The 27055-nt window shown below is 45.7% G+C and overlaps 1 protein-coding gene across 3 annotated transcripts in view; it reads right to left on the reverse strand.

The window, feature by feature from the left end:
- Nucleotides 1-3062: 3062 nt before the first annotated feature.
- LOC131251495 (uncharacterized) overlaps nucleotides 3063-27055 on the reverse strand; it is an 81715-nt gene continuing 57722 nt past the window's right edge. Inside the window, exons 1-4 of one of the 3 annotated variants that reach the window (XM_058252244.1) lie at nucleotides 6890-7650; nucleotides 6709-6754; nucleotides 5645-5691; nucleotides 3063-4402 (exon numbers count right to left, since the gene is read on the reverse strand). In XM_058252244.1, coding sequence (XP_058108227.1) covers nucleotides 3343-4402; nucleotides 5645-5691; nucleotides 6709-6754; nucleotides 6890-7137 — 1401 coding nt within the window. In that variant the 5' untranslated portion in view covers nucleotides 7138-7650 and the 3' untranslated portion in view covers nucleotides 3063-3342. Of the gene's footprint in view, nucleotides 4403-5644; nucleotides 5692-6708; nucleotides 6755-6889; nucleotides 7651-27055 lie in introns of those variants that run through there. The other 2 variants (XM_058252246.1, XM_058252245.1) reach the window with 2 other exon arrangements.

Below are 27055 nucleotides of genomic sequence, written 5' to 3' on the forward strand. Positions count from 1 at the left end.
GGTGGCTCCTATAGATAGAAATTAGGGAAAATCAAAACCTTATGATTAAAATACTAAATTAGAGTTAAACCATTTTAATCCAAGTCAAACTAAGGTTCAATTAAGGAATTGTTACGCTCCTAGCTACGAAGTCGAGTTGACTAGGCAATCTGGCCGTTAACTCGAGCCCACACAGACGATCTAACACTGCTACACTACGTGGCCCATGCGTGCAGCTGCACAGCTCCTGATCGTCATCCAGGACTTCAAACCTTGAAATGCACGTTGTGCACACGTGACATGAACACTACAATAAAAAGGCATGCGACGTGCATGTACCGATGGAAGGTTTCACAACGCACATGCATTGGTGGATTCGAGCTGTTAGACCTCACACAACATGAACTCACCCTCACCTTGGCTATTTCAACCACCGGAGTTTGCCAAAACTTGCCGATGTGCTTCATGCAAGAACCCAGAGCGATAATCTGAAATTGCGCAAGGCGATGGGCCACGCGGTCTATGTGTGCAGAAGCTTGGCCGAGCTACGAGATGAAGGCTATATCATAGAAGGGGGTGATCAGAACCAAATAAAATTTTTGCCTTTAAACACATAATCACCAATGTAAACTAATCTCCAATTAAAGTTAAGTAAGACAATTAACTCTAAGGCTTCCAAGCTAATAGAGGGTTCAATCACATATACTACAAATCATATTCCTATGAAGTAATTAGTCTATAAACATTATAGTGTACATGTGTGTGTGGGGTGTGCTACCGATTAACTCATCACATTCATTTAATCATGCATACACATAATTAAACATTTAATCACATAAGATTAATTAAACAAGTGCTCAAAAATAATCCCAAACACAAGTATGTATAGAGGTTTGGTTTTCTACACAACTCCTGGTGGATCTACTCAACCCATGAGTGTAACAGATTTCACCATCGAAAGTTTTAAATCAGGTTCACCTCTAACCTCTACAATCTAATACAAGAATAGGCTCTCTCAGAGACTTACATAGTTTTCTATAGGCTCAACATGAACCTCAGTCCTAGTCCAAGTACCTATGTTTACTCTTGCTAGAGGCTCCTTCGGATATTAACACATACACACTCATGTCTGGTAGCCTATACAAGGACTTTGATTGAGTTCCTATATAAGAACCTAATCAAATTTGACAATCAAACTCTTACACTCAATCCTATACAAGGAGTGTTCATGGACTCACTAAATGACAACACACTTGTCGAATTAAGCCCCGTTGATGTGTGTCTTGGGTTACTTGATCGATGCTCTATCGTGCTTCAATCGGCTCTCATTTACTCCCTTGATCATGATGTCGATGCTTTGTTAAGGTTTCAGCCCCACAATCAATCACCTTGCATGTACTGCTCCTTTGAGGTGACCAATGTGATGAGAGGTTGGGTAGAATCTCCTATAACTAATGAGAAGTTGAATTTTTAGATGATTATACTTGACGGGCACTCTAGAGGTTGATAGACACTAGGATTTGCCAATAGAAATGACGTCTAAACTCTAAAGAAGACTTGAGATCATGATATTCTTGTATAAGAGTTTAGAATGTTCATAAGAGTGAAGAATCACTAAAAAGATGGCATGAATCTAATTGGGATAGAGCTTAAGATGTTTGGTAGAGATTGGGATGCATTAGGGTATCTAAAATGCCAAAATCCATAATTTTCACTTAGATTCGGTTACTGGATTTATAGGAAAAAGGCTCTAACAGATCTATAACGGGTAGTCTTCGGTCTGGCCGAAGTTGGCTTCGACCGCACCGAATTAGCCTGTGGAAAATTCACAAATGATTGTGGACAAATTTTGGTGCCTTAGGTGGGAACAAACATGACCTTCGATTGCACTGCATCCAGCCGAAGGACTATCCAGTTGGAGTCGAAATACACTGTTTTTAAAAATGGCTTGTTGACCATTTTTTGTCATTTCGGTTGGACAAAATTCACAGTTTGGCGGCACTGAGTTCGGCAAAAGGTATGTCCAGTTACATCTGAATTAAGATAAAATTTAGGGTTGTGCTTGTTGTACTATTCTGCCCAATTTCAATAGGATCGAAGGTTGCTGAATTTGTACAATTATTATGATAACTCGGGACCTCTAAAGCCCATATAAGGGTGGTCAATTTAGGCTCATATGGCTTAAGTGATGATCAATAAAAAAGTTTACTTCTTAGGGTTAAGATCATATAAAGGTTTATGTTGTTCTTAGGGTTAGGGTCACCAAAGCACCTCATACATTTGTTCTTTTGCTCTTTAATGCTCCAACTTCACTTGTCTTCGGTCTTCAGCTTCCAAGGGTTGAACCGATTGCATAACATATGGACTCACATGACTGGCAAATAAGGTGCATAAATCAGTGCACTAACACAAACCGCTTCCACTCCTTAATCTCTCCCTCTCTGGCTTGAAAAATGAAGGAAATGAGCTAATGGGGCTTTTATAATCCCAAAAAGAAATTTGGTGGTTGGCAATAGCACAAAAATCGTGTGATTATCGATTGGACTGACAAGAATCGACAACTCAATCGGTCAAACCAACAGAGCTCTAATTTCACATGTTTTCAGGTTGCATAGTAGGTCGAAACGATTGGTTTGTAGGTCAAACCAACATACTACAACTCAATCACATAGATAGGATTTTTCATTGTTTTACGATTCGAAGGCTTGAACTATGTCTTCTTTTGGTTGATCACTTGAATTAGACATTTAACTTATGCATCCTAGTAGGGATTTCATTTGACGAAACAATTCAAGTTCGAATGGATAGGGGATTCGATGATTTGGGTCCATAGTAGTTGCCATGTGGTTTAATTTACTAACATATGAGGATAAATCGAATTGCAGGTTTTCTAAACTTAAGTTTCAGGTCACAATCCCTAGGTTTGTGAATCTACGCACATGTGTGCCCATGTGATTATATGTTTTAATTGGGGAATTTTTGGGTAACACATGATGACACCCAATAATCAAGTATTAGATGCAGAGGTGTTACAACCTACCCCTCTTAAAATAATTTGGTGCATGAAATTATCTAATATTTTTATTCTCATAATTCTAGATATCTTCCTCCTTTTGTCAGCAGTCGACAAAATCCCATAACACGTGCGTGCACAACGTAATACACGCCTAGAAATATTCATACATGCATAAACAGGTAACAAGATATCGAGATTGTACAAAAGTGTCTGTACAAGTCACAAGAATACATCTAGAAGTCTACTCGAGTAAGAACAGAGTAATGTTATCGAGATAGCTAGCAAAAGGGACAACTTTAAAAAAAAAAAAAAATTGTCATCAACTCACTTCAGTAACAGAATTGCAGCTATGGAGAGTTACTGGGGGAGGGAACATCATGCCCCTGCTGACGGAAGCAGGATGCCAAACTCTGAAGGTAGCGATAAATCTGCATCTGGCGCTCCTCAATAGCAGCTAGACGAGCTGCTACATCGATCGGGGGCGGAGCAGCTGATGATGACATTGGTGGCGATGCTGGACTAGCCTCGAGTGGAGAGGGAGTACGCGGAGCTACGCCAATCTGGGGTGCAGATGGAGCCGATGGGGCGGACTCCTGGGGTAGCAACTTCATCCGACGAATGCTAAGCAAGTCTATCATTTTCTTCAGAATGGGGCGCTCCGAAGTAGCCGGAAGACCACATTCCCGGGCTAGCTTACAGATGAGGTTTCCAAACGGCAAGGCAAGGGAGTGGCTCGAAGTCAAAACATAAATGATCTGGCGCATGATAAGGGAAGGGAGGCACATCGGCTGGTGGATACCAACCCGATATAGCGTCTCAGCCATGAAAGGAGTTAATTCACTTCGATTGCCTAATCGAGGGTAGACATTAGAGACGAAGATGAGATGAAGGATGCGAAATTGGGCGGTCATTTCTGACGCCCGTAAGGCATTGCCCTGAAACCATGCAACATTTCGGCCGCCACATAGAAACCGGGTCCACTCTAGCCTTTGAGCCTTACGGGGTAGGTTAGAACCCGGAGGGACATACCCCAATGGAGGAACCTGAATCAACCTCCCAATGAGAGTCGGGGTCACATGAGTGACTTTCCCATTATAATCAACATCAAAGCTTAGGGGATCCATATGCGGCTTCCGACATCTCGCGAAGAACATGCGGACCAAATTCTCATGAACAGGACCTCCAAATGATAAAACGGGCTCCCATCCGATCTGAACGAGGAGCTCCAACACTGGGAATCCCCGAAGACAGTTGTGTAGAACCTTACGTTCACAAACTACGGGGCGAGAAGAAAATTTTAGCAGGGATGTGCGTGGAGTTGCTGTCTCTTCCTCCATCAAAGATTCTGAGGAAGAGGAGTGCTCGGGCAAGGACGACTCGGAGGCTTGGACACGCCTAGATCCCATCCTGCAAATAAATTCGAGTGTCAATCAGCAAACAGATAAAATGCGAAAATGAAAATGGCCGATCGAGTTTGGCCCATCCAGCGCCTGAATAACTGAGTCAGACACATCCATCAGTCTGATTGTACAAACGAAAGTATTCAGCGATCCGATCACAAAATGTGGCCAATCCAACGGTCAAATCCCTCTACCATGCCCATCCAACGGCCTAATCATCAAAATCCGGCCTGTCTAACTGTGGGACCTCTCAATCAAGATCAGGATCACCAAATCACAAATCATTCAAACGGGGCCATTCAACGGTTCAACCACCAAAATTAGGCCCATCTAATGGTCCGATCGCCATATCTGGCACATATAACGGCCAGATTGTCAAACAAGACGCATTTAATGATTTGAACAATGAATCTGATCCCTCCAACGTCAGGACCGATTAAAAAAAAATGAGATCCAACCAACGAACTGGCTCATACAATCCAACCCGGCGGATGGCCGGACCATGATGACAGATATGCCAAATGACCAAAATCCAGTAAAACAAAGATGATGGGACGCGACTACCATGACGAGCAACAGCCAGGCCCGAAAATGCATGAGGGAACCGGCTGTTCAAGTCATGAATGGACAAAACAAGGGCTAGGATTCCATCCAAAATGAGCTCATTATCAATCCGAATCCATCAGATTGGGGCCTTTCTTTCATTGTGATTGGTTCACATTTGGATTTCATATGCCGTCCATTTCACTTATCTAATGCAATACACCAGTAGGATGGATTTCCAAGACTTGTGTACGCCACACCACTTGAATTTAAGAGGGTTTAGGCGTGATTTCACAAGGGGTCACTTTGGCCTGGCCCAAATCTTCGATGGCACTTACTTTTCGGATCAGTTAGGATAATATGATGGCACGCTTAATGAACTTGTGGATTTGTTTGATGTAGCAGTCAGTTAATAGAAGGGGCCCTCTCCATGGTAATAGATTCACTTAGGTCGGAGTAACATCAAGTTCTGTCAGGCCGTGGTGTGGTGTCATATCATTGGCTACGCCAAATGCCAGAGCATACATAAGCAAGGCAGCCACATATGTTATCCAGCCCAGATTGACCACTAATTATTAGGCAGTGATATATACACTGATAATCTGCAGCCCAAGATCAGGCCCATCCAATGACCAAGATCGCTCAGGATGAGCCGCACATCAAACTCATCACCACACTACAGGAGGAATAGGCAAACCGATCTCACCTCTGATGGGAAGGATCATTCTTCGGAATGGCACCTCGCTCGGCACCCTGGATCAGCAACAAGAGCGAGCGTCAACAAATCAGGTACGGTAAAAATGGTAAGGAAACTAGGGATTGTGAAATCAAATAGAAGCAGGACCCACGTCAGGATCATCCAGACAGAATGGCCCTTTGCCAAGAGATCCGATCCCAAGGGCCTCCACACTGTTGTCTGAACCCCAATGGGCCCTGCACTGACACAACCCGATCTAAGTAGATGTCGGACAGCTGTTCCGCTTGGCACATATGACTCATTTGTCATCAGATCATGGCCTCCAATTGCACAGGGGCGGGGCCTGATCAGTTTGAACGGTCCAGATCTGTTGGGCCCCACTTCACAATTTTTTGGGAAGGTCAGTTGCCCAATCAGTAAATGGTGGGTCCTGATCAATCTGGACAGCCCAAACTGCCATATGGGCTCCACACTGAGTTGTCTGAAGCCGCCACATCAGCATGGAGGCCAAGCAGAAATCGGAATTCCACTGGGCCCATCTGGCCCATTTCTCATTAGATCAGGGCTTCCAATTGGACAGGGACAGGCACTGATCAGTTCGAACGGTCCAGATCTGTTGCATCTCACTTCACAAATTGTTGGCAGGTCAGGGGCCGATCGGCCCCAATCAATCTGGACGGCCCAACTGCCTAGAGGGAAACCAATTTCCCCTTGGACCGCCACGAACATTTGGACAGCGGCACACGCGATCAACGTACCAAAAGAAAAACGAAGAAAATGGAAAATTAAAATCAACAGCATGCAAAAGATTAAAATAATAATAAGAAGAAAAAAGAAGAAAATGCATGAAACTGTGATGCCGGACAATGGAGGAGGAGAAGTGAGGAAAAAAGTTTAAAAAATCCTATGAGGCCACGTTTTATAAGAACGGCCATCCAAAATGGGCCCCACTAGATGAAACATTTTGGATAGTCAAATGGTGGACCCCACCACCAGCAAGAAATGCAGGCGCAAGCCTCCAATACAAATAGGATTGTGTATTTCCTCCGGAATCTTATCAAAAGCACGTATACCTTTGAAGGGCGAGCTTCTTCTATAACGGCCTCATCAACACAATACCTGAGACGAAACCTCACTTTAGTTCCTAAAATCAATTCCACCCATTTCACTACACAACGTGAAAGATTCAAAAATAGAAAACTGTTTTTTTTTTTTTCTTTTCTTTTCTTTTCTTTATCAAAACCAAATACTAACGTTGTAACTTTTCCACTCGATCCACTGCCCGACGATGAACCAGACGGCCTACCAGCAAGCAGTATTCTCATCCGTTTACTCAATGGAAGATTATCGATGTCATTCATCACAGATTCACCATCGTCATTAACTTCGCGCTTGATTCTAGCCCTCGTCGAATCTGCAGCCGAAAACCCTGGAGGCACATTTTGGTAAATTCCACCATCGACTTCCATCTTCATAGTAACGCCACTAGAACGCCGACCCATGCTTGCAAGTTACGCTCCAAATGTCGAAATCAAACTACTGAGATTCAGAGGCATTTCTCAATGCACAACGCATTATCTCCGGGATTGGTATATTTTAAATAGATAGAGAAGTGGAAGGGTTCTGGTTATGGGTTTCTTTTGCCCTCTCTTTTGGTTCGTTGAGAAAGGATTGAAGAGGAAGAGAGGAGCGAGAGATTGATTGGAACTCAGAGCGGTTTGTCTGTGGGGAAGGATGGAATTTGGGATTTGGGGAGTGCGGGAAAGGCGTTTTCTCTGCTTCTCTATCTTCCTTCCTTCCCACGGAATGTGGCGCCAGGGATTGATTGGAAGTCGGAGCGGTGTTTTTTTTTGGTGGAAAGGATAGAATTTGGGATTTGGGGATGGCAAGGAAGGCGTTTGCTCTTCTCCGTGGCGGCAGCGCTAGGAGCGGAGGGGCTTTTTGGCGCTCCCGATGTACATAAATTAGTGAGGAGATTTGCGCGAGGGGATTCCACTGGAACGTGTGCGCGGGATTAAGGGATCGTCCATCGGGTGGGCCCACCTGGGTACGGGCAAGAAGAAATCGGATTGGGCCCACCGTGAATGTACGTGTTTATCCACTCAATGCATCCGTTTTCCAGGTCATTTAAAGGGTTGAGACCAAAATTGAGGAAGCAGATTACGTCCCAACCCCGCCCGGACGGGCAGAGCTCTGTGGGGGCCATTGCGATGTAAACATGTTATCTACGCCGTCCATATCCATTAACGGAACATTTTATGGCATCATCCAAAAAATGAAGCTGGTCCAGATCTCCAGTGGACCACACCAAAGGAAGCAGTGGTGATAATGACATCCATCATTGAAGCCTCTCTAAGGGCCACTGTGATGTTCTATTACTGTTATGGAGAAATCTGAACAAGGATAATCGGGATCGGCCTGAGCTACCCGAATCAGTTAATAAGGCCTTGGAAGGAGGATACTATGTCAAGTATGAATCGATCCCTAAGTTACGATTGTAGCTTGGCTGAGACAAGCTCTCCACTGATGAATCATGACTCGAAATTACAGTCTTGATTGGCCGATCCTAACCCTCGTCCTCATCCGAAGAAGGATGGTTGAGCCGAGCTTTGATCCTCACCCTCAGCTTCATTCAGTGAACTCCGACTTCGGTGATCTATTGACAAACTCCGACTACTCGCACTCGGTCTCGAGTCTACACAGTCTGAGGCCGAGCCTCGTACTCGGTCTCGAGTCTACACAGCCTGAGGCCGAGCCTGGGAGAGGATACTCTGTATGCCGAGGCTGTGGCCGAGCCCGGGGGAGGATACTCCATGTGCTGAGCCTGGAGGCACCTAAAAATGTGGACGTGACCGAAGATCTTGCCCAAGGATACGCGGCATTAAGACACGATATGCCGCACGACCCAAACATTACGGATAATATCTCCACGATCACAAATCTTACTGATTGAGCAAATCTTGCCCAGATTGACGGACGTGAATCGTTCAACCCACATGTATAAATACCAGGGGACCCCATTGCTATAGGTTCGCAATATCTCGCACCCTCTCTCTACATTCGACTTAGACCCAGATTCCATAGCCTGACTTAGGCATCGGAGGGTCCCCCGGCTGAGTCAGGGTCTCTTTTGCTCAACCCTTTATGCAGGCCTAGGGTTCATTGACGGTCTGCTACATTGAGCGGAGGGTGGTCCAGATTTTGACCTCAACATTTTTGACGTCGTCTGTGGGAAACGATAACGAAAAGCTAGGAAGCTTATAAGATATGGCGAGAGGAAAGAAAAAGGTGACAACGGTGGAGCGCGAACCTAGCGGACAACATCAGTCTTCTTTGCTGCTATATACCGAGTCGGCTTCAATTGGGCCGTCCCAACGGACTTGGAGCCGAGGAGGAAAATATAAGGCGTTGCAAAGTGAAGTCCAGATGCTAAAGGACGAAATCAGCCGGATGAAAGCGCAGCAGAATCAACAACCAGCTCTTAACTTAGTGGAGGCCACCCCGGTGCCCGAGAAACGACCGCAACAAGTTAGTTCCCGGGCCTGAGGATCCCAAGCACAGTCCACACCAGCTCCCGACCCTGCACACAATGCAGTGTCCCAGAATCGATCCGCCCGAGCCTCTGAACCTGTTCGAGATGCGAAGCCGTCTTACCTATTCGTCACTTCGGCTCTGGCCCCCTCTGACCTCCGCCATCGGCTGGAGAGGAGAAGACAGGGAAGAGCACCCGCGATGACGGAGGGCTCCCAGGAGACGGTAGCAGAGAATCAGAATCCTTGGGAAGCTCAACTTGAGGAACTCCGCGACCAGTTTGAGACGTTTCAGAAGAATGAGCAATCTGCATCTGTCACAACTGCAGTCCAGGTGATGATGGAAGAGACCAAGCCTCCCTTCACCTCAGAAATCATAAGTGAGGTGATGCCGCCGAGGTTCAGGATGTCTCCCATCATCCAATTCTTTGGGTCTGAAGACCCGTCGGAGCATGTAGAAATGTACCGCTCGTGGATGTAGATCTAGTCAGCCACGGATGCAATGATGTGCAGAGCCTTCTCGATAACCCTTTTTGGATCTACTCGGAGTTGGTATCGACAACTTAAACCAAAATCGATCGGCTCCTTTGCCGAGCTCAGCAAGTTGTTCCTTACCCAGTTCATCTCTGGTAAGAAGAGTCAGAAGTCGACTACCCATCTGTTTACCCTCAAGTGGGGGAACAAGGAGTCACTGAAGGACTTCATTGCCCGCTTCAATGAGGAGGCATTATTAGTGGAAGACTACGATGATAAAATGGCACTCTCGGCCATGTTCAGCGGGCTTAAAGAGGAGAAGTTCACTTTCTCGATCGGAAAGAATCCACCGACCACCTTAGCCGAACTCATCAGCAGGGCTCAGAAATATACCAATGCCGAGGAATTCTCCAATTCTCGCAGGAGCATGTAAGTACTTGAGTAGCCGTCTAAGGAGAAGAGACCAAGGAACAAAGAGCCTTAGTCATCTAGAAAGAGGCCTGATGATCGCGCCACTCGCGATCGCCGACCAAGCAGGAAGCCTGAGAGCAAATTATGTTCCTACACTCCCGTCAACACATCTCCTGAGCATATCCTGCTAGACATCATGTGCTAAATACTCCTGAACTGGTTGGTTTGCATGAAGAAGGACACAGAGAACCAAGACAAGCGCAAGTACTGCCAATTTCATCGTGACCACGGTCACAATACGAGCGACTGTGTGGATCTCAAGGATGAGATCGAGACCCTTATCCATAGGGGTCATATGCGACGATACACCAAGGAAGAGAAGTCAGCTTGGAAAGAAGAACAGCCGAGCACGACTACGGAAGAACCTGTCGAGATCCGCACCATCTAAGGCGGCTCGTCCGATGGAGGTGACTCGAACAGGGCTCGCAAAGCCCACTCTCGGAGTTCAGATCCTAAGCACTATGTCCACCTGGTCGAGAGGCCGATGAAAGAACTCTGAATCAGCCCCTGCAGTCTGACTTTCACAGAGGAGGACGCACGCAGAATCCAGCATCCGCACGATGATGCCCTCGTGGTGACTATGACCATAGCCAACCACAAAGTTTACCGAATTCTAGTCAACATGGGGAGCTTGGTTGACGTCATCTATTCCAAAGCATTTAAGAAAATGGGGATCGAAAGGTCATGCCTCCGACCTGTGAAAACCCCTCTGCACGGCTTTGCCGGAGATAGGGTGATCTCCGAGGGAGCCATCGCTCTCCCCGTGACAGTAGGAGAAGGACAGCATCAAGTCACACTTCTCGTGGACTTTCTTGTTGTCAATATGCCATCGGTGCACAATGTTATTCTGGGCCGACCTTCCCTTAATGCAATGAGGGCAATTGTGTCCACATACCATCTGATGATAAAGTTTTCCACCGAAGGTGGGGTTGGATACCTCTGAGGGGACCAGTGTGAAGCTCGGAGATTCTATGCAATAGCTATAAGGAAAGGGTCAGTAAAGCAGAACCTCACCATCAATGTCCTTGACCTTAGGACTCCCACGGAAGATCCCCCCGAGGACCTGGAGACCGTCCCGCTTGAGGAAGTCTACCCGAGTAAAAATGTTCAGCTCGGATCTTCGCTGAATTCCAAGCAGAGGTCTCAAATGCTGACTTTCCTACAAAAGCACAGGGATATCTTCGCGTGGTTGCACGAGGATATGCCAGGCATCTCTCCAAACGTCATGGTTCATAGGTTAAATGTGGATTCGGACCACAAACTAGTGAAACAGAAGAGAAGAGCATTCGACGTGGAGAGGTACACGGCCATAGCTGATGTAGTCTCCAAGCTTCTCAGCGTCGGCTTCATCAAGGAAGTACATTATCCGGACTGCAACGCCAACGTGGTCTTGATAAAGAAATCAAATGGGAAGTGGTGGGTTTGTACAGATTACTCAGATCTGAACAAAGCCTGTCCTAAGGATAGCTTCCCCTTACCTTGAATCGACCAGCTAGTGGACAGCACGGCCGGACATGAGCGACTCTCCTTCCTGGATGCCTATTCCGGGTACAATTAGATCTCGATGCACCCCCCAGACAGATAAAAGACTACCTTCGTCATCGACAAAGCACTCGACTATTACCGCATCATGCCTTTTGGCCTGAAGAATGCTGGGGCAACATACCAGAGATTGGTAAATCAGATGTTCGCCAAGTAGATCGGTTGGACAATGGAAGTTTACGTCGATGACATGCTTGTCAAGAGCGTCAGAACATCCGACCACCTTGTGGACATCGGGGTGACATTCTCGATCCTCCGAGAGTATCGCATGAAGCTGAACCCGGCCAAGTGTGTCTTTGGAGTCGGTTTGGGTAAGTTCCTTGGGTTTCGAGTCGACCAGAGAGGCATCGAGGCGAATCCTGAAAAGATCAAAGCGCTGCTCGACATGAGCTCGCCTCGGACAACGAAGGAGATCCGGTGTCTGACTGGCTGGGTGGCAGCGCTCAGTCGGTTTATCTCCAGAGCAACAGACAAGTGTCTCCCCTTTTTCCAGCGACTGAAAGGTCATAAAAAAGCCGAGTAGACCCCCGAATGCGAGAAGGCGTTCCAATAGCTAAAACAATACCTGGGTTCACCTCCCCTGCTGACAAAGCCGGAAGAGGGCGAGCCCCTATTCTTGTACCTAACGGTTTCTGCTTCGGCCGTCAGTTCTACGCTCATTAGAGAGGTGGGAGGCAAGCAGTATCCTGTCTACTACGTAAGAAGGCAATGGTGTCCGCCGAGACCAGGTACCCAAGCATGGAGAAGCTAGCACTCAGTTTACTCTTCTCAGCACTGAAGCTGCGCCCGTACTTCCAAGCACACACCATCATCGTCCTGACTGACTCCCCCCTCAGACAAGTCCTTCAAAAGCCAGACGTCTTAGGTCGGCTGACGAAATGGGTGATAGAACTCGGGGAGTTCGACATCTAAATCGTCTGAGGACTGCAATCAAGGGTCAGGCTGTGGCTGACTTTATAGCCCAGTTTACCATTCCAAGTGCAGATACCGAAGCAGAAGCAGCTCTCGCAACCCTGCCTGTTCCATCGCCTATCAAGGATACGGAGTCGGAGCAGAGGTGGGTCCTTTATGTCGATGGGTCGTCCAATGCCAAGCGTGTCGGGGCAAGAATTATCCTGGTCGCGCCCGATTCTACGACTATACAGTACGCCATCAGGCTCGGATTTAGAGCTTCTACTAACGAAGCAGATACGAGGCCCTGTTGGCAGGACTCAGGCTAGCAGCTAGTTTGGGGGTTTAGTCCCGTGAAGTTCCGTGTGATTCCCAACTTGTGGTGAACCATATCTCCACCGAGTATGAAGCTAAGGAAACCAGGATGGTGGCCTACCTAGCTAAGGCCAGGAAACTGATAGAAAGGTTCTAGACCTGCATCATCAACCAGATTCCGAGCACAGAGAATTCTTGTACCGATGCCCTCGCAAGGCTAGCCTCGGCCATGGAAGGAAAGATTTATCAGATCATCCCCATAGAATTCATGGAGAGCCTGAGCATCGACCAAACAGATCAGGAAGTAGTCAACCCGGTGGAAGCTACCCCAAGTTGGATGAACCCGATCTACAACTACCTTGTATCTAGTGAGGTCCCCCATGACAGATTGGAGGCGTGACACCTGAAGATTAGAGCTACCCAATAAATTGTCTTGGACAGAGTCTTATACAAGAAGGGGCACTCACAGCCCTACCTTAGATGCCTCTGACCCGAGGAAGCAGACTATGTGATAGTGAGATCCATGAAGATATCTGTGGAAATCACTTCGGTGGCTGAGCCTTGGCTATAAAAATACTCCGCCAGGGGTACTTCTAACTGACTATTCGAGAGGACTCGAAAGATTACGTCCGAAGGTGTGATAAGTGTTAGAGTTTCGCCGCTATACCGAGGCAGCCTGCAGAAAAAATAACCCCCATGAGTGGGTCGTGGCCATTCGCTCAATGGGGGATCGACATCATCGAGCCTTTGCCCATAGGGAAAGGACATGTGAAGTTGGCTATTGTCGCAGTTGACTACTTCACTAAATGGGCAGAGGCCGAACCCGAAGCCGAGATCACCGAACAGAAAGTAATCGAGTTCGTCTGAAAAAATGTCATCTACCGGTTCGGAATCCTGCGCACCATTGTTTCTGACAATGGCAAGCAGTTCAACAATGATAGGTTCTGAAACATGTGCACGGGGCTTGACATCTCGAACACTTATTCCTCACCTCGGCATCCGCAGTCCAACGGATAGGTGGAAGTTATGAATAAGGTCATCAAGCACCATCTAAAGGCAACTGGGCAGAGGAGCTCCCATTCATCATTTGGGCTTATAGGACTAGCTCAGTCGTCTACCGGAGAGACCCCCTTTTTGCTATCCTACAGTTCGAAGGCGGTCATCCTAGTTGAGATCGGTATCCCAATAGCTCGGGTCAGAAACTACCAGGAGGATCAGAAGGTAGAATAGATCGTGGCAAACCTCGACTTGCTTGAGGAAGCCAGAGATGTTGCTAGACTCAGAGTCGCTGCTAGACATCATCAAGTAGCACGATTCTACAACTCAAGAGTCAAGACAAGGCGGTTTCGACCAGGGGACTTGGTCCTCCGCCGCGTCTTCCAAAATACGATCGAGCCGGGGGCTGGGACACTCAGGCCCAACTGGGAAGGGCCTTACCGTGTGGTCAAATCGATCCAGCCAGACTCCTACCACTTAGAGGATCTCGAAGGATGTCAGCTCCCCCACCCCTGGAATGTTGAGCACTTAAAGATCTACTATCTGTGAAGATCTACTGGCCGATGAAGGCCCTCAATAAATGTACCACTCGGAGCTACGAGCTTGCTAAGGCCTTTAATAAAAGTTCATTCTTTCATAAATCGTCTACTTGCGTAATTTATCTCAGGTTATCTACAAACGGAAAAAGTTACCTCTTATAAGCAGAGGCTACCGGACCGATCCCTTAAAGAAGGGGTCAGAACGTTAAACCCATGAAAATCTACAAGGGATCCCCTCATATGCAGGAGAAAATCCTGGAGACGACCTGATTCCCTGAAAAAGGGATCGGCTCGTCACACAATGGCAAATCTACAAAAACGACTAAGGGGCGTGCAATTCGTGGGGGGGTTGAACTCTCAAGGGGTCAGTCCTTAAATATTAACATCAAAGAATCATCACGACAATCAACACATGCAAATATGCATTCTCCCAAAGATCATTCATTCATTAAAAAATTATCCATGTTAAAAAAAATACAATACAAGTCTCACTCCCTCCGAGTAGAGGGACTGGCCACCGAGCTGGGGGGCTGAGCGTCAGGGGTGGCCTCGACGATAGGAGGGAACTCTCAGGCTCATCTGCCGTGACCGGTTCAACATCCTCAGCATCGTATGCAGCGAGAGCATTGAGGTCGATGGTCGGATGAAGCTTTTGGACCTTAACAAGGCAAGCATCGAAGCCGGTGTTATAGTCAAAGTAATACAGTTTGTCCAGCTCCTTAGCCCTCTCAACCTCCTTATATGCTACCACCGCTACGGCAATTTGAGAAGATGCTCGGGCCTCAAGTTCACCCCACAGTCTTTCTTGGTCAGTAGTAGCCACGGCCTCAAGAACACTTCGCTGCTGAACCAACCCCTCGGCAGCTTGGTGCTTTACTATCTCGAGGTTTTTCTCCAGTCATGAAACATCACCCTCTGTATCCTCAAGACAAACCTTTAGATGCTTGACAACCTCCCGTAGGCACCTGACCTCGGGGTCGGCCACGTCCAAGCGAGCTTGGAGTTGGTTGACCTCGCCCTGGATTGTTTGCTCCCTCACTTGACCCTTGACAGTAGCCCTTCTCAGTTCCTCTCACTCCGCAGCCGAAGCCTCCAATAGTTTCTTAAGCTTGGCCCTCTGTGCTTCGAGTTCGACCCTTCGCGCCTCTTGCCTACCTTCTCCACCACAAACTTGACCCTCTCCACCTCAAGCCGTTCCATCTCCTTTAAACTCTCCTTCACCTCCATTATCATTGGCAACGACTGGTAACAGACTGCTGCATAATCATTCAGGAAGTTAACGTAGCGTCGGGAGAGTGTATCGACTATCTTTGCCTCTGGTACATGCTTAGCCGCCCATGGATTCAGTAAAGCCATATGATAATCGGGAGGTGGGGTCTCTGGAGTGGGCTCGGAAGTTCCTCCGACCCCACTGGCTGTAGAAGCTTGGGCAGCAGCATAGAGCGTGGTGGTATATCCGACAAGGGCATCGGTTCAACCGGCTAAGAGCTCGGCCTCATCGGCAGGGTGGTGAGCTACGGATTGTGTAGGGACGACAAAACTAGGAGTCTCCCTAACTACCTCTCTCCCTATCCCGAGAGGGCACACAACCGCTGAAGGTGGAACCTCGGGGGCTTGCTCCTCTACAGACAGCGTCGAGATGGTGATCGGCTTGACTCCGACAGGGGCCTTAGGGGCTCATGCTTCAGAGGCAGGGGTCGGGGCAGCGATGAGAACGGCTTCAGCTGGGGCCATGATGGGTCTGGCTTCGGCTGGGAAGGTCATGGCTGCAACCAGAACAGCCTCGGCCTTGGAAGTCTTCCTCTTCTTCGGCGCCACCTTCATCCTCGGTTCGGAGGAGAGGACAACGTCCATCGGAGGACATGGCACGAGTGGTCTCCTCCTCTTTGAGCCGCCTGCCTCCATCCTATTCAAAAAAGGAGAATCCACCCAAGTAAAATCTATTGAATGTTAGCAAACAAATCTCCGGAGATTCTTACCTCGCTTACCCAGAGCAAAGAGAGTAGGCTGGATTCTAAAGAAGCTAGACGACACCAAGTTCTCCTGGTTGATGAGTTCGAACCAAATGCGTTGGTCCTTGGGGAGCTGTAATGCCCTGAAAATCGGGGGTCAAGTAGGAGCCCAACTCCCGAGTTCCAACACATCACTTATGCAACATAGAAAATAATGATTAAATGTTGTCTTTATTAGTGCCTTAAACATGAGTGGGATTATACCAAACAACATTATACTTCAAAGACAGTTAAATTTCGCAAGCAGAAGACTGTGATAATTATATAAAATGTATAAACTGTTGTAAGTCTCCAAAGTGTGAACATGTTACCAGGTTAAATATATACATATATACTCCCAAAATGGACAAAATGAATATACATGGGTACTCCAAAAATGTAAAATGACAAGTGTAATGCCATCTAGACAGCATCCCTGCAACCCCGTCGATCAGAACATGGTCTACATAGACCCGCCTGATAGTGCATATAGGAGAACTCCTCATCATCGCAAAAGACCAGCACTACCTTGAAAGCATCGCCATCATCTGCATCTATAACAGGGTCTGGTTGGTGTTCAAACACCATCTCAGAACGTAAGAGTGAGTGATCAACTCAGTGAAACTATAAAGCAAAGGTTAACATATTATCATTTCAGTCAAGCAGTAATGATAAAGCAATACCACAAGCATTCCTAAGTACTCTGGTTAATGCAAGGATGATATGTGTTAATGATGTATGCCCTCGCCTGCACTCTCTCTTACGACAATATCTCACAATCGCAGCATGCAACACTCCCGCTGTGCTCAACTCCAATGCCAAAGGCACATGCAATGTGGTGTATGTGCGTGATTAACTAAGTTCTTAATTAGGCATATTCATACAGCAGGATTGGGAAGCTAAGGCATCTCCCTTTATATCATATATCCAAACATTGATCCATCTAGGGTCGTCAATCCTGGTAGTCACATACGATAGGTAATTTTCAGGTCGCTACGGAGCGGCTCGTCACCTCAGCACAGGCCTATTTTATACTCAAGGTAACTACGGAAAGGCTCGTCACCTTAACGTAGTCCCAGTGTATACTCAAAGTCACTACGGGCTCATCACCTAATCGTAGGCCAACAGCTCGAATACAGTGTCCCATACACCACCATATTCGGCTCATGAGTTTGGGTTGCTCACTGGTCACTGCAGGGAGGCTTGTCACCCCAGCGTAGGCCGACAGCTCGACCACGGTGTCCCATACACCACCATCTCCGGCTCATGAGTCTTATCAGATCGAGGTACTAAGGTTAAACGGGATCTTCAATGGTAAGTTGGTACCTTAGATTCAAGCAGTAGCGTCCATACATGGTGAACATAGAATGGGTCAATCGGGTTACTTGATAAGCTCGGTTAGTACGAGCGCACGTTGCCTTAGTCAACATAGAGTGCGTAAGCACTCTGTGTGGCTTAACCACTGTTGGTAAATGTGTGTACGACTCAAATTCTACGAACTTATCTGGTATGGCGAAACGACCTCGACCACTAATTGAGAAATTATTACCGATTGCCTGGACTACGTCGTAGCCCCAAACACACTTAAACATAACAGGAAAGCATATGTGATAGGCATATCAGCAATAAACAATTAATTCAAACAAGGGAACCACTTGAACATTTTTTTTATGAAGTACAAATAAACATGCTTTCACACATATACATTTCATACGTAAATCACATCAAATAATCTAAGTTATATGAATGGATTTATACACATAGCTAAGGTAGTTGAGAATCTTATCTCAATACCCATATAAAATACAAATTACCAAATATTTACTCATTCAGACATTTTTACAAACACTTAGACTACACACTACAACATACATGACGTATGTTGGTCATAACATGTATTAGGGTAAATCCTTTCACCAAAGAGTTGTCACTTATACAACAATCATATATCCACGACGGATAATCATGGCAAGCACAAGTCCAAATTCCATACTCATTCAAACATTTCAACAAAACACATGGAATGCGTTATAAATCAACATAGTCTATATAAGCATATGTACGAAAAACCTCGTATCTAAGCACATGTGATAGCAATCAAGCCAGTCATAAATTATTACTGACATTGAAAGCCTTGAAAACCATAACCTAAACATTTATAATCTGCACCTTCCGCTGGTAAACTCATAACGAACTCAGTTCATACACTGACTCGCTGTCTACGCCACAACGACAACCTAAAGTATGAAATAGGTTAACTATTTCATCATTTACTCTATTTAAAACCCTAAAACAGATTAGGGTTAGATTTTCTTACTTAAGAACGGAATCAGAATCGCCAGAATAACGATATAGAAATGGTAGTTAAGCACGTGGAGTGGCGGGATTGAATCCCAGAAACAAACGCCAACTCTCTCTCTCTCACTTTCTCTCACTTTTCTCTTTTCTCTCTCTTAGGGTTTTTCAAATTCGTATGGAATGAGAGAGAGAGGGTTTAAGGGGCTTATATAGGCCCAGAACTGATGGGAATGGCCCAGGGCCATGGTATACTTGGGTTATAGCCAAATAGTGGCCATTTCAGTCCAACAGAGCTGTTCTGGAGGCCCCTTTTCTAAATATGGTCAGACTTAAGCTCCCTGACATTGAATCTAGGTTAGGTTAAGATCTCGATTTGATCGGATCAGTGGATTGGCCCCGGGGAACCAGTTTCAGTTCAACGGCCATCGTCGCTCGATCAGGGCCACGAGTACATGGACTTGTGCTGGGAAATTTCCTTGATACAAGGGTGTATTTGGGTCAGATTCTGACGGTTTAAATCCTTAGATTCAGCCTGCAAGCGAACGACTCAATTCAAATAAGTTTCAGTTCATTTCCTAAAGATATTCGCGTTTCTCACATACTTCGCTTCAGGCTCAAGTTATGCGTTTCTGGATACCTTTAGGACTTGATTTTCTAGATGATTGCCAAGTCCAGCAAGGTGGTCATAACCATATAGATTTTGAGGAAATCGGACTTTCGACGCGCGGTCTAGGTCCGATACGGAGTTTCGATGCGCTCCCAAGAGCAACTGGGTTTTGAGATGGATCCTAAGTTTTTAGGCAATGTAGCGTTAGCGATCCTGCAGATTTTGGGTCATACAGATCGTATTTAAAGTGATTAGTGCTAATTTCACAGATAATCTAGTTTAACACTTAGTTAATTTTGTCTAATTTCTACAGGATTTGGTCCTAAGTGATTTCTGCCTGAGGTGGTACTCGGGTCTTTGTACGGATTTTTTTGAGACGTTACAGGAGCACTCTGGCTTGGGCGACTTGGTGCTTTTGAAGAGCAGAGAGGTCTGGGAACCCCTTTGGCTGAGCTGCAAACAGAAGCAGAGTATGAGTTAAAATATAAAAGAATGGACCAAGTGTACAGAATGACTAAAAGAAGTGTCCGACCTGGGTTGGCAAACTTGGTAGGGACTTAGACCCGTAGTCTGCCCATTTCAAAGGCAGGGGCCTCCCACTCCCCTGAGGCCTAGAACCACTTCCCTTTCCAATCCTTGTTAGAAGTGGAAAGTTGGGTTACTAGGCCTAGGACGGATGTAGGCCTAGCCGAGAAGTACCACTAGACCTGATCCGACCTATCGTACTTGGCCATGTACAAAAACAGGAACTCGTTTGGTGTCAGCCTCTGATTCCCCGCCTAATGCCGGAGAATAAATGTGGAAGTGAGGATCCTCCAGGAGTTCGAAACCAACTGCCTCGGAGCTATTCTCAGCTGTGCGGTCAGCTCGGGTAATAATGGGTGGAAGGGGAATTGAAGCCCGCATTGAAGGGCACAGATGAAAATAACAATCTCCCCCTCAGCTGGAGAGCCTGCTTGGTCCGTGGGGGCAGGGGCTTGGATGTGCACCGAGTCAGGAATTTGATAGTCTTCACGGAGTTGGGCCATCTGGGACTCGACCAGGATTGAGCCCCTAGGGACTAACGGTTTCGACATGCCTCCCGAGGGGCCTACCTTCGACCGCCTTGCGGGATCTCTGAGAGCCCTCTTCGGTCTCTTGCCTCGGCTTCTGGCCCTCTAACTCACGGTTCTCTGGGCCGGGACCGAAGTGTCAAGGGGTACAGCCTTAAAAGGGCCTTCAAACTCTCCGGGTTCCGAGGCAGTAGTCTCCAGTTAAGAGTCTGAACCAACTCCTCGAACTTCTACCACTTCGTCAGAGTTGCTTGACATGATGCAAGGAAAAAGGCTTTAAAGTATTGGAAGACTCACAGCGTTGCTGGCGATTTCCTCCAGTAGAAATCTTTCTAACTCCGATGGCTTCCTCCGAGCAGAATCTCTTCTCCGATGGTCAGAAACCCTTTATCCGGCGAAGAAAATCCTTTTTCTGGTAGATGGTGATTTTTGGCGGAGGGTGATTTTCGGCAGAGGGCGATTCGAAAGAAGAGAGCAGAGAAAATGAGAAGTGAGAGCGCGAGAAGTGTGAGAGTGAGAACGGGAGGGGTTTATATAACCGCCTCATTAGTCGGCGTCATCATTGCAAACGGCCGTTCCCGAAGCCAAGGCGACTCGGTACTGGCGCCAAGGGACACATGGAGGAAGCCTATACATCCGAACCCACGCTTTGGGGTCAAAGTCTACTCAGCATTTAATGCCATTAATGGTGTGGGCGGCTCCTCGCCCCTCCGCATACACATGGCGCTTTCTCCTTTGCTTCACCGATTGCAAATCGTAGCCGTCATCACTTGTCATTCGCTAAAGGGATAGAAGCTGAAGGTTGCGGCCGCCGTACAGCACGCGAGATCTGAGGCGTATGTATCACATTAATTACGCCCTGATCATCCTAATTGCAATCATGAACAAAGGCGTGGAGACGTTGTTTCGTTTCCCCAGGCGTTTACTCTCAAAGTCTGGATTCGGACCAAGAGAGTAGGCGTAACACCCCGGTTTCCGAAACTCGAGTACACTAGTCGTTTTCCAAAAACCCGAGCGTTAACCTTTAAATATCTCAAATTTCACGTTAATTTTTTTTCTTTTATCAGAGTTAATAAACCAGCGGGACAAAAACAAATCAAGTATAAGAGGGAGTCCAAATATACATAACCAAAGTTTCAAGTGGTTACCCAAAAACTTATACAAACTAATGTCTTAACCTTTACAAACATAACAGTATAAATTAAATACAAATAAAATTAGGAATGGAGAGTCGCAAGATCATCTAGCTCCTCTCATTCCACATGAACACCAGTCTTCGCGTCATCTCCGTCTCCTGCACACTGAGTACAGTTCGATAGCGTCAATGGCTATCGTAGTGAGGTATATCCCTCAAGATTTATCGCATCACTAAGATAATTAAGCATAGTTAACAAAGGCAGTGTATAACAAATATTACACAAAGATTACCATGGAAATCAGATAAGCTTTATCAGATACACATTCATTAAATAAATCATACAAGATTTTCTTGTTTAAATGCATGGATGCATGCACATGCTCAAAGACCTGAGGATGCACATCCAGCTGGTAAAAAGTCGCCCAAGGAGAACTAGCCACTCGGAAAAATACTCAAAGGTACACTCAAGGAGAACTAGCCACCCGAAAAGACTATGCAACGAGGTCTCCCAAGGAGAACTAGCCACCCAAAAAAATATACAAAGGTACGCCCAAGGAGAACTCGCTATCCGGAAAAGACCATGTAATATAGATCGCTCAAGGAGAATTAGTCACCCGAAAAAGTACACAAAGGCACGCTCAAGGAGAACTAACCACCCGGAAAAGACCAAATAATATAAATCGCTCAAGGAGAATTAGTCACTCGAAAAAGTACACAAAGGTATGCCCAAGGAGAACTAATCACTCAGAAAAGACTATATGCCATGGAAATGCATGATTAGCCCAACTATTATTATTCTAATTTCAAACAATCCATTTAGGAGAGCTCAAAGGTCACTATGGGGGGTTTATCACCCAGTATAGGCCGACAGCTCAGGCATAGTGTCCCATTCCACCATCCTTGGTCATGAGATTAACAAATAGGATGTTCAAGGTAACCCTTTCAACTAGTGGCCAGTATTAATCTAACAAGTGAAACTTACCATCGCAAAGTTATATAAAGACAATCCATTAAAGCCACATGAGACAATTGTTCCATAAAAGCCGCAAGGGCTGAATATTCCATTTAATGGTACGATAAGAAGGGATTATTCCCTAAAAGCCACATAGGCACAAATGGTCCACAAGGTGGTAAGTCCACAATGTAAATTTATTTAACCTATTTCACAGGTGGCCACTAGTTCAAGGATCTCTTAAAACACCATTAAGTAATCATGATTGACAAATTAAATCATGTATAATTATCAATATAGCACATGCATATTTAAAGCGTTCATTTCAAATCTGAATAGGGATATTTAAATCCATAGCATGTTCAAATATTTGACTTTAAATTCAATTCATCAATCATTTATAAAAATCGAACTCAATAAGAGCAATCAACCATATTAACTAATCAATAAGATAAATGAAGGAAGATGAATAATTAGGCCAACTATCAAGATGTAGAAAAGCTTGAAGGGTGATCCTCACCTTTCAAGAGATGGTTCGTCTCCCGGTAATGCTAGAGATAGTTGTACACACCCTAGGATCAAGATTTAACAAAATTAGAATGTTTGGAGTGGTTAGATTACAACGTAACGAAATTTATATGGTTAAGATTAAAGTTTAATGTTTAGATCATGTAAATTTTAGGATTTTACCCAACCATTTAAATCTAAGTATAAGTATTAGAACTTGAACTCTAACTTTCTGCGTAAGGAATAAAATAATATTATTAATGATAATTTGTGAATTGGTATTAATTCTTCCCAATAATATCCAATATCATTTCCATAAAAATGAGAGTTTAATAAATGCTAAAATGATAAAATAATTATTAACAATAAATTATTAATATTTATACCAATCCAAAATGGAAATGATTATATTATCTAATAATGATAATGATTATAATTATAGTAACTTATAATAATGAACCTATCCATACTAATTTTCTAATGATAATTATAACACATGATAATAAACAAAAATAATAACAAAAGGTAAACCTCAAATTACCTTGTTGCGAAACTCGACCCGATAGCGTCTGGAATTAGAAAACTCAGTGAGTTGGAGGCCTAACTCGGTTTTGAACCGAGTCAACTCAGTGGCTCGCCTCTCTTTCTTTCTCTCCCTCTTTCCTTCCTTTCTTCTCTTCCTTCCTCTCTAACTTTCTCTTTCTTTCTCTCACATTTCTTTGAAATGTTTAATAACAGCTAGTTATCAAACCAGACCTACAAGGCAGTCTGACTCAGTGAGTCGATCCATCAAAACTCGACAGTGGGTTAAGCTCTCAGCTTCAACTCCCTTCTTCATCCTTCCACTCTGTTTCTTTTTCCTTCCCTTCTTCCTTCTGTCTTCTCAGCAATCCCCCATCCAGCGAGGTTGCAGGACTCGTTAGGATTATTGGGTTGAATGAGTTAGCGAGTCCGCGACTCAGCAACTCTTGTGCCTTCTCACTCCCTCCGATCTCTCTCTCTCTCTCTCTCTCTCTCTCTCTCTCTCTCTCTCTCTCTCTCTCTCTCTCTTTCTCTCTCTCCCGTCTTCTCTTCCTTTCCTTTCTTTCTGCTCTTCTTCTCGTTTTCTTCTGCTTCTGTTCTCCTTCTCCTATCCTTCCCTCTGTTGGAAGAAGTCCAAGCATGGACTTAGCAAGGCTTGACCCTTGTTGAGCTGAGTCGAATCGACAACGTATAGCATAACTCGGCCGACCCTTCTCCTCGACTCAAATCTTCTCCCTCTCTACCCTTCCTTCACTCCATCTTCTTCTTCTCCTTTTTCTGTTGGGAACAACCAGGTGACGGCCAAGGACTTGGCCCGAACTTACAGCGGCTCAAACCGGGTTGACTCGCTCAATGTATCATTAGAAACGACGCACTTTCTCCCTTTCTTTTAAGATTTCTATTTCTGGAAAGGAAGCCCTAAAAGGCAGGATTATAAAATGTCCGATTCCTATTTTAGATGCTTCGAAATCGACAACTAATCCATGGGATTAGTTACACTTAAGTGCGGTTTAACCCGAGCACCACCAATCGATTTCTCTACTAAAACTGACTAAAATGGCCGCGTGGCACTAATCTAATGCTACAACTGGATCTCTGACATTGTGGTCCTCCAGATGGACGACCTTGATTAGAAAACGGACCCCATCACTAGTGATGGGTATCTATGGTAGAACGGAGAAGATGACCTTCTCTATAATGGCGGATTCTTTAAAGTTGGTTAATCGGCTAATCTGGTACGTATAGATGGTGTGGATTTGATCCTAGAACACTGTGGGGTCCATATTTTGGACGGACATTCACAAATCTCAGTGGGATTCAGAGTATTGGAGTTGCGGCGGCTTTCTCTCTTACGATGGAAACCCTAAGCTATGTGGAGAGAATGGAGGTCTGGGATTCCTTTGAATGGGTGGTTAGGATGGGAGGAGAATCGCGCACACTGTAAGCCAGTCTGGCAGTACGGAAGATTCCCGCTTTCAGAAGCTACCGCACGCAGCACTACTTGCATCGGTGCAGTGAGTACACACATGCCCAACTTCGCACGTAGAAACTTAAGGTGTGGTCGGATCTTCTGTCCTGACATGATGGACGGTAGAGATCATGCTAGACGATCACAAAGGTGGGCCACATATCACGTCAGTAACAGAAAGTTTCCGTTTTCGGAAACCACGTACGTGCTTCTGTTTTGTGCCAATGTTTGCAAGCATGCATGTGCCTTCCAACACGCAGGGAAGAGATGATTTTTGATGGATTCGAAGGCCATGCATGAAGGACGGCTCGGATCACTCACTTGATCTTGAAAGGTGGGCCACAGACGTCGTGAACGGACGTCCTCCGTTCAAATTCTCGCGGGCGGGAACTAGAGAAGAGAGAAATCTCTCTTTTGGAGGCTTTTCTTGGGCCAAACGCATTTGACTGAGCTGTGCATTCTAGTGCACAGCGGTTGTACGCATCCCGTGCACTTGCACCAAGTGCATGGGGTCCACACTTCTGTATGGTGTAATCTACACCGTCCATTTGAATCTACTGGTCCTGTTAGGAATTTTGATAGTTTCTTAGGCAATTTATATGCTTAGGTGAGCCCTACTTTTAACTTTTGATTCCTATTTGTGGATTTATATAGATATGGTGGTCGGATTGATCCTAATTCCATCTAGAATGGTTCCATAGTCATGAGCTAATTTAGGTGCATTCAAATAGCCAGTTTCACATGATTCTTTAGTCATTTAATTCCCAAACTATGGTGCATCTCTCCATTTAACCCTCTGATCAGGTTATTTCGATCAAATGTGTATCCTTGCAATTGTATGCTTAACTACAACATTTACTTTAGTAAGCAATGGCTAGATGGCCTGATCTAAGGATGAAAATCACTTAAAAAGATCCACTAAATGCTATGAAAAAGGCGAATGTTCCATTTAGTTGGATTTGTGTTTATACTAATCCGATTTTGTTAATACCCGAGTAATGAAAGTACGGGTTGTTACAGTAGGGGACTTCTGTTATGGGAAAATCTGAACAAGGATAATCGAGGTTGGCCTGAGTTACCCGAATCAGTTAACAAGGCCTCGGAAGGAGGATACCACGTCAAGTATGAATCGATCCCTAAGTTACGAGTGTAGGTTGGTTGAGACATGCTCTCAACAGATGAATCACGACTCGGAACTACAGTCCTGATTGGCCGTTCCTAACCCTCGTCCTCATCCGAAGAAGGATGGTTGAGCCAAGCTCTGATCCTCACCGTCAGCTTCATTCAGCGAACTCCGACCTCGGTGATCTACTGACAAACTCCGACTACTCGCACTCGGTGTCAAGTCTACACAGTATAAGGCCGAGCCTCGTACTCAACATCGAGTCTACACAACCTGAGGCCGAGCCCGGGAGAGGATACTCCGTATGCCAAGGCTGAGGCCGAGCCCGGGTGAGGATACTCCATGTGCCGAGCCTGGAGGCACCTAAAAATGCAGATGTAACTGAAGATCTTGCCCAAGGATACGCGCCCTTAAAACACGATATGTTGCACGACCCAAAAATTATGGATAATATCTCCACGATCACAATATCCTGCTGATTGACCAAATCATGCCGAGACTAACGAACGTGGATCGTTCAACCCACAGGTATAAATACCAGGGGACCCCATTGCTATAGGTACACAATATCTCGCACCATTTCTCTACATTTGACTTAGGCCCAGATTCCCTAGCTTGACTTAGGCATCGGAAGGTCCCCCGACTTTGTGAAGGACTAGGGTTCGTTGACGGTTTGCTGCATTGAGCAGAGGGTGGTCCAGATTTTGACCTCAAAAATTACTATCCAACCTATTCATAAGGTCATGTAGACTTGGATGAAGTGAAAACACAAATATCTTTTTGATTCGAAACTTCTTCAAGGGCCTTCAATCCCCACTTTGTGGCCCACCTAAGCCTTGGTTCTGCCTAATTTTTGGCTTGATACTGTATAATGACCTGTAAATAAGGATGGATGGCGTGGATAAGACGTTTGCATCACAATGGCCCCCATAGAGCTCTGGCCGGACAGGGGTAGGACGCAATTCGCTTCCTAAAATTGAAGCATTAGAAACGTTCAAGTGGAC

The sequence above is a fragment of the Magnolia sinica genome, chromosome 7 (assembly GCF_029962835.1).
Source record: "Magnolia sinica isolate HGM2019 chromosome 7, MsV1, whole genome shotgun sequence".
NCBI classification, from domain to species: domain Eukaryota; kingdom Viridiplantae; phylum Streptophyta; class Magnoliopsida; order Magnoliales; family Magnoliaceae; genus Magnolia; species Magnolia sinica.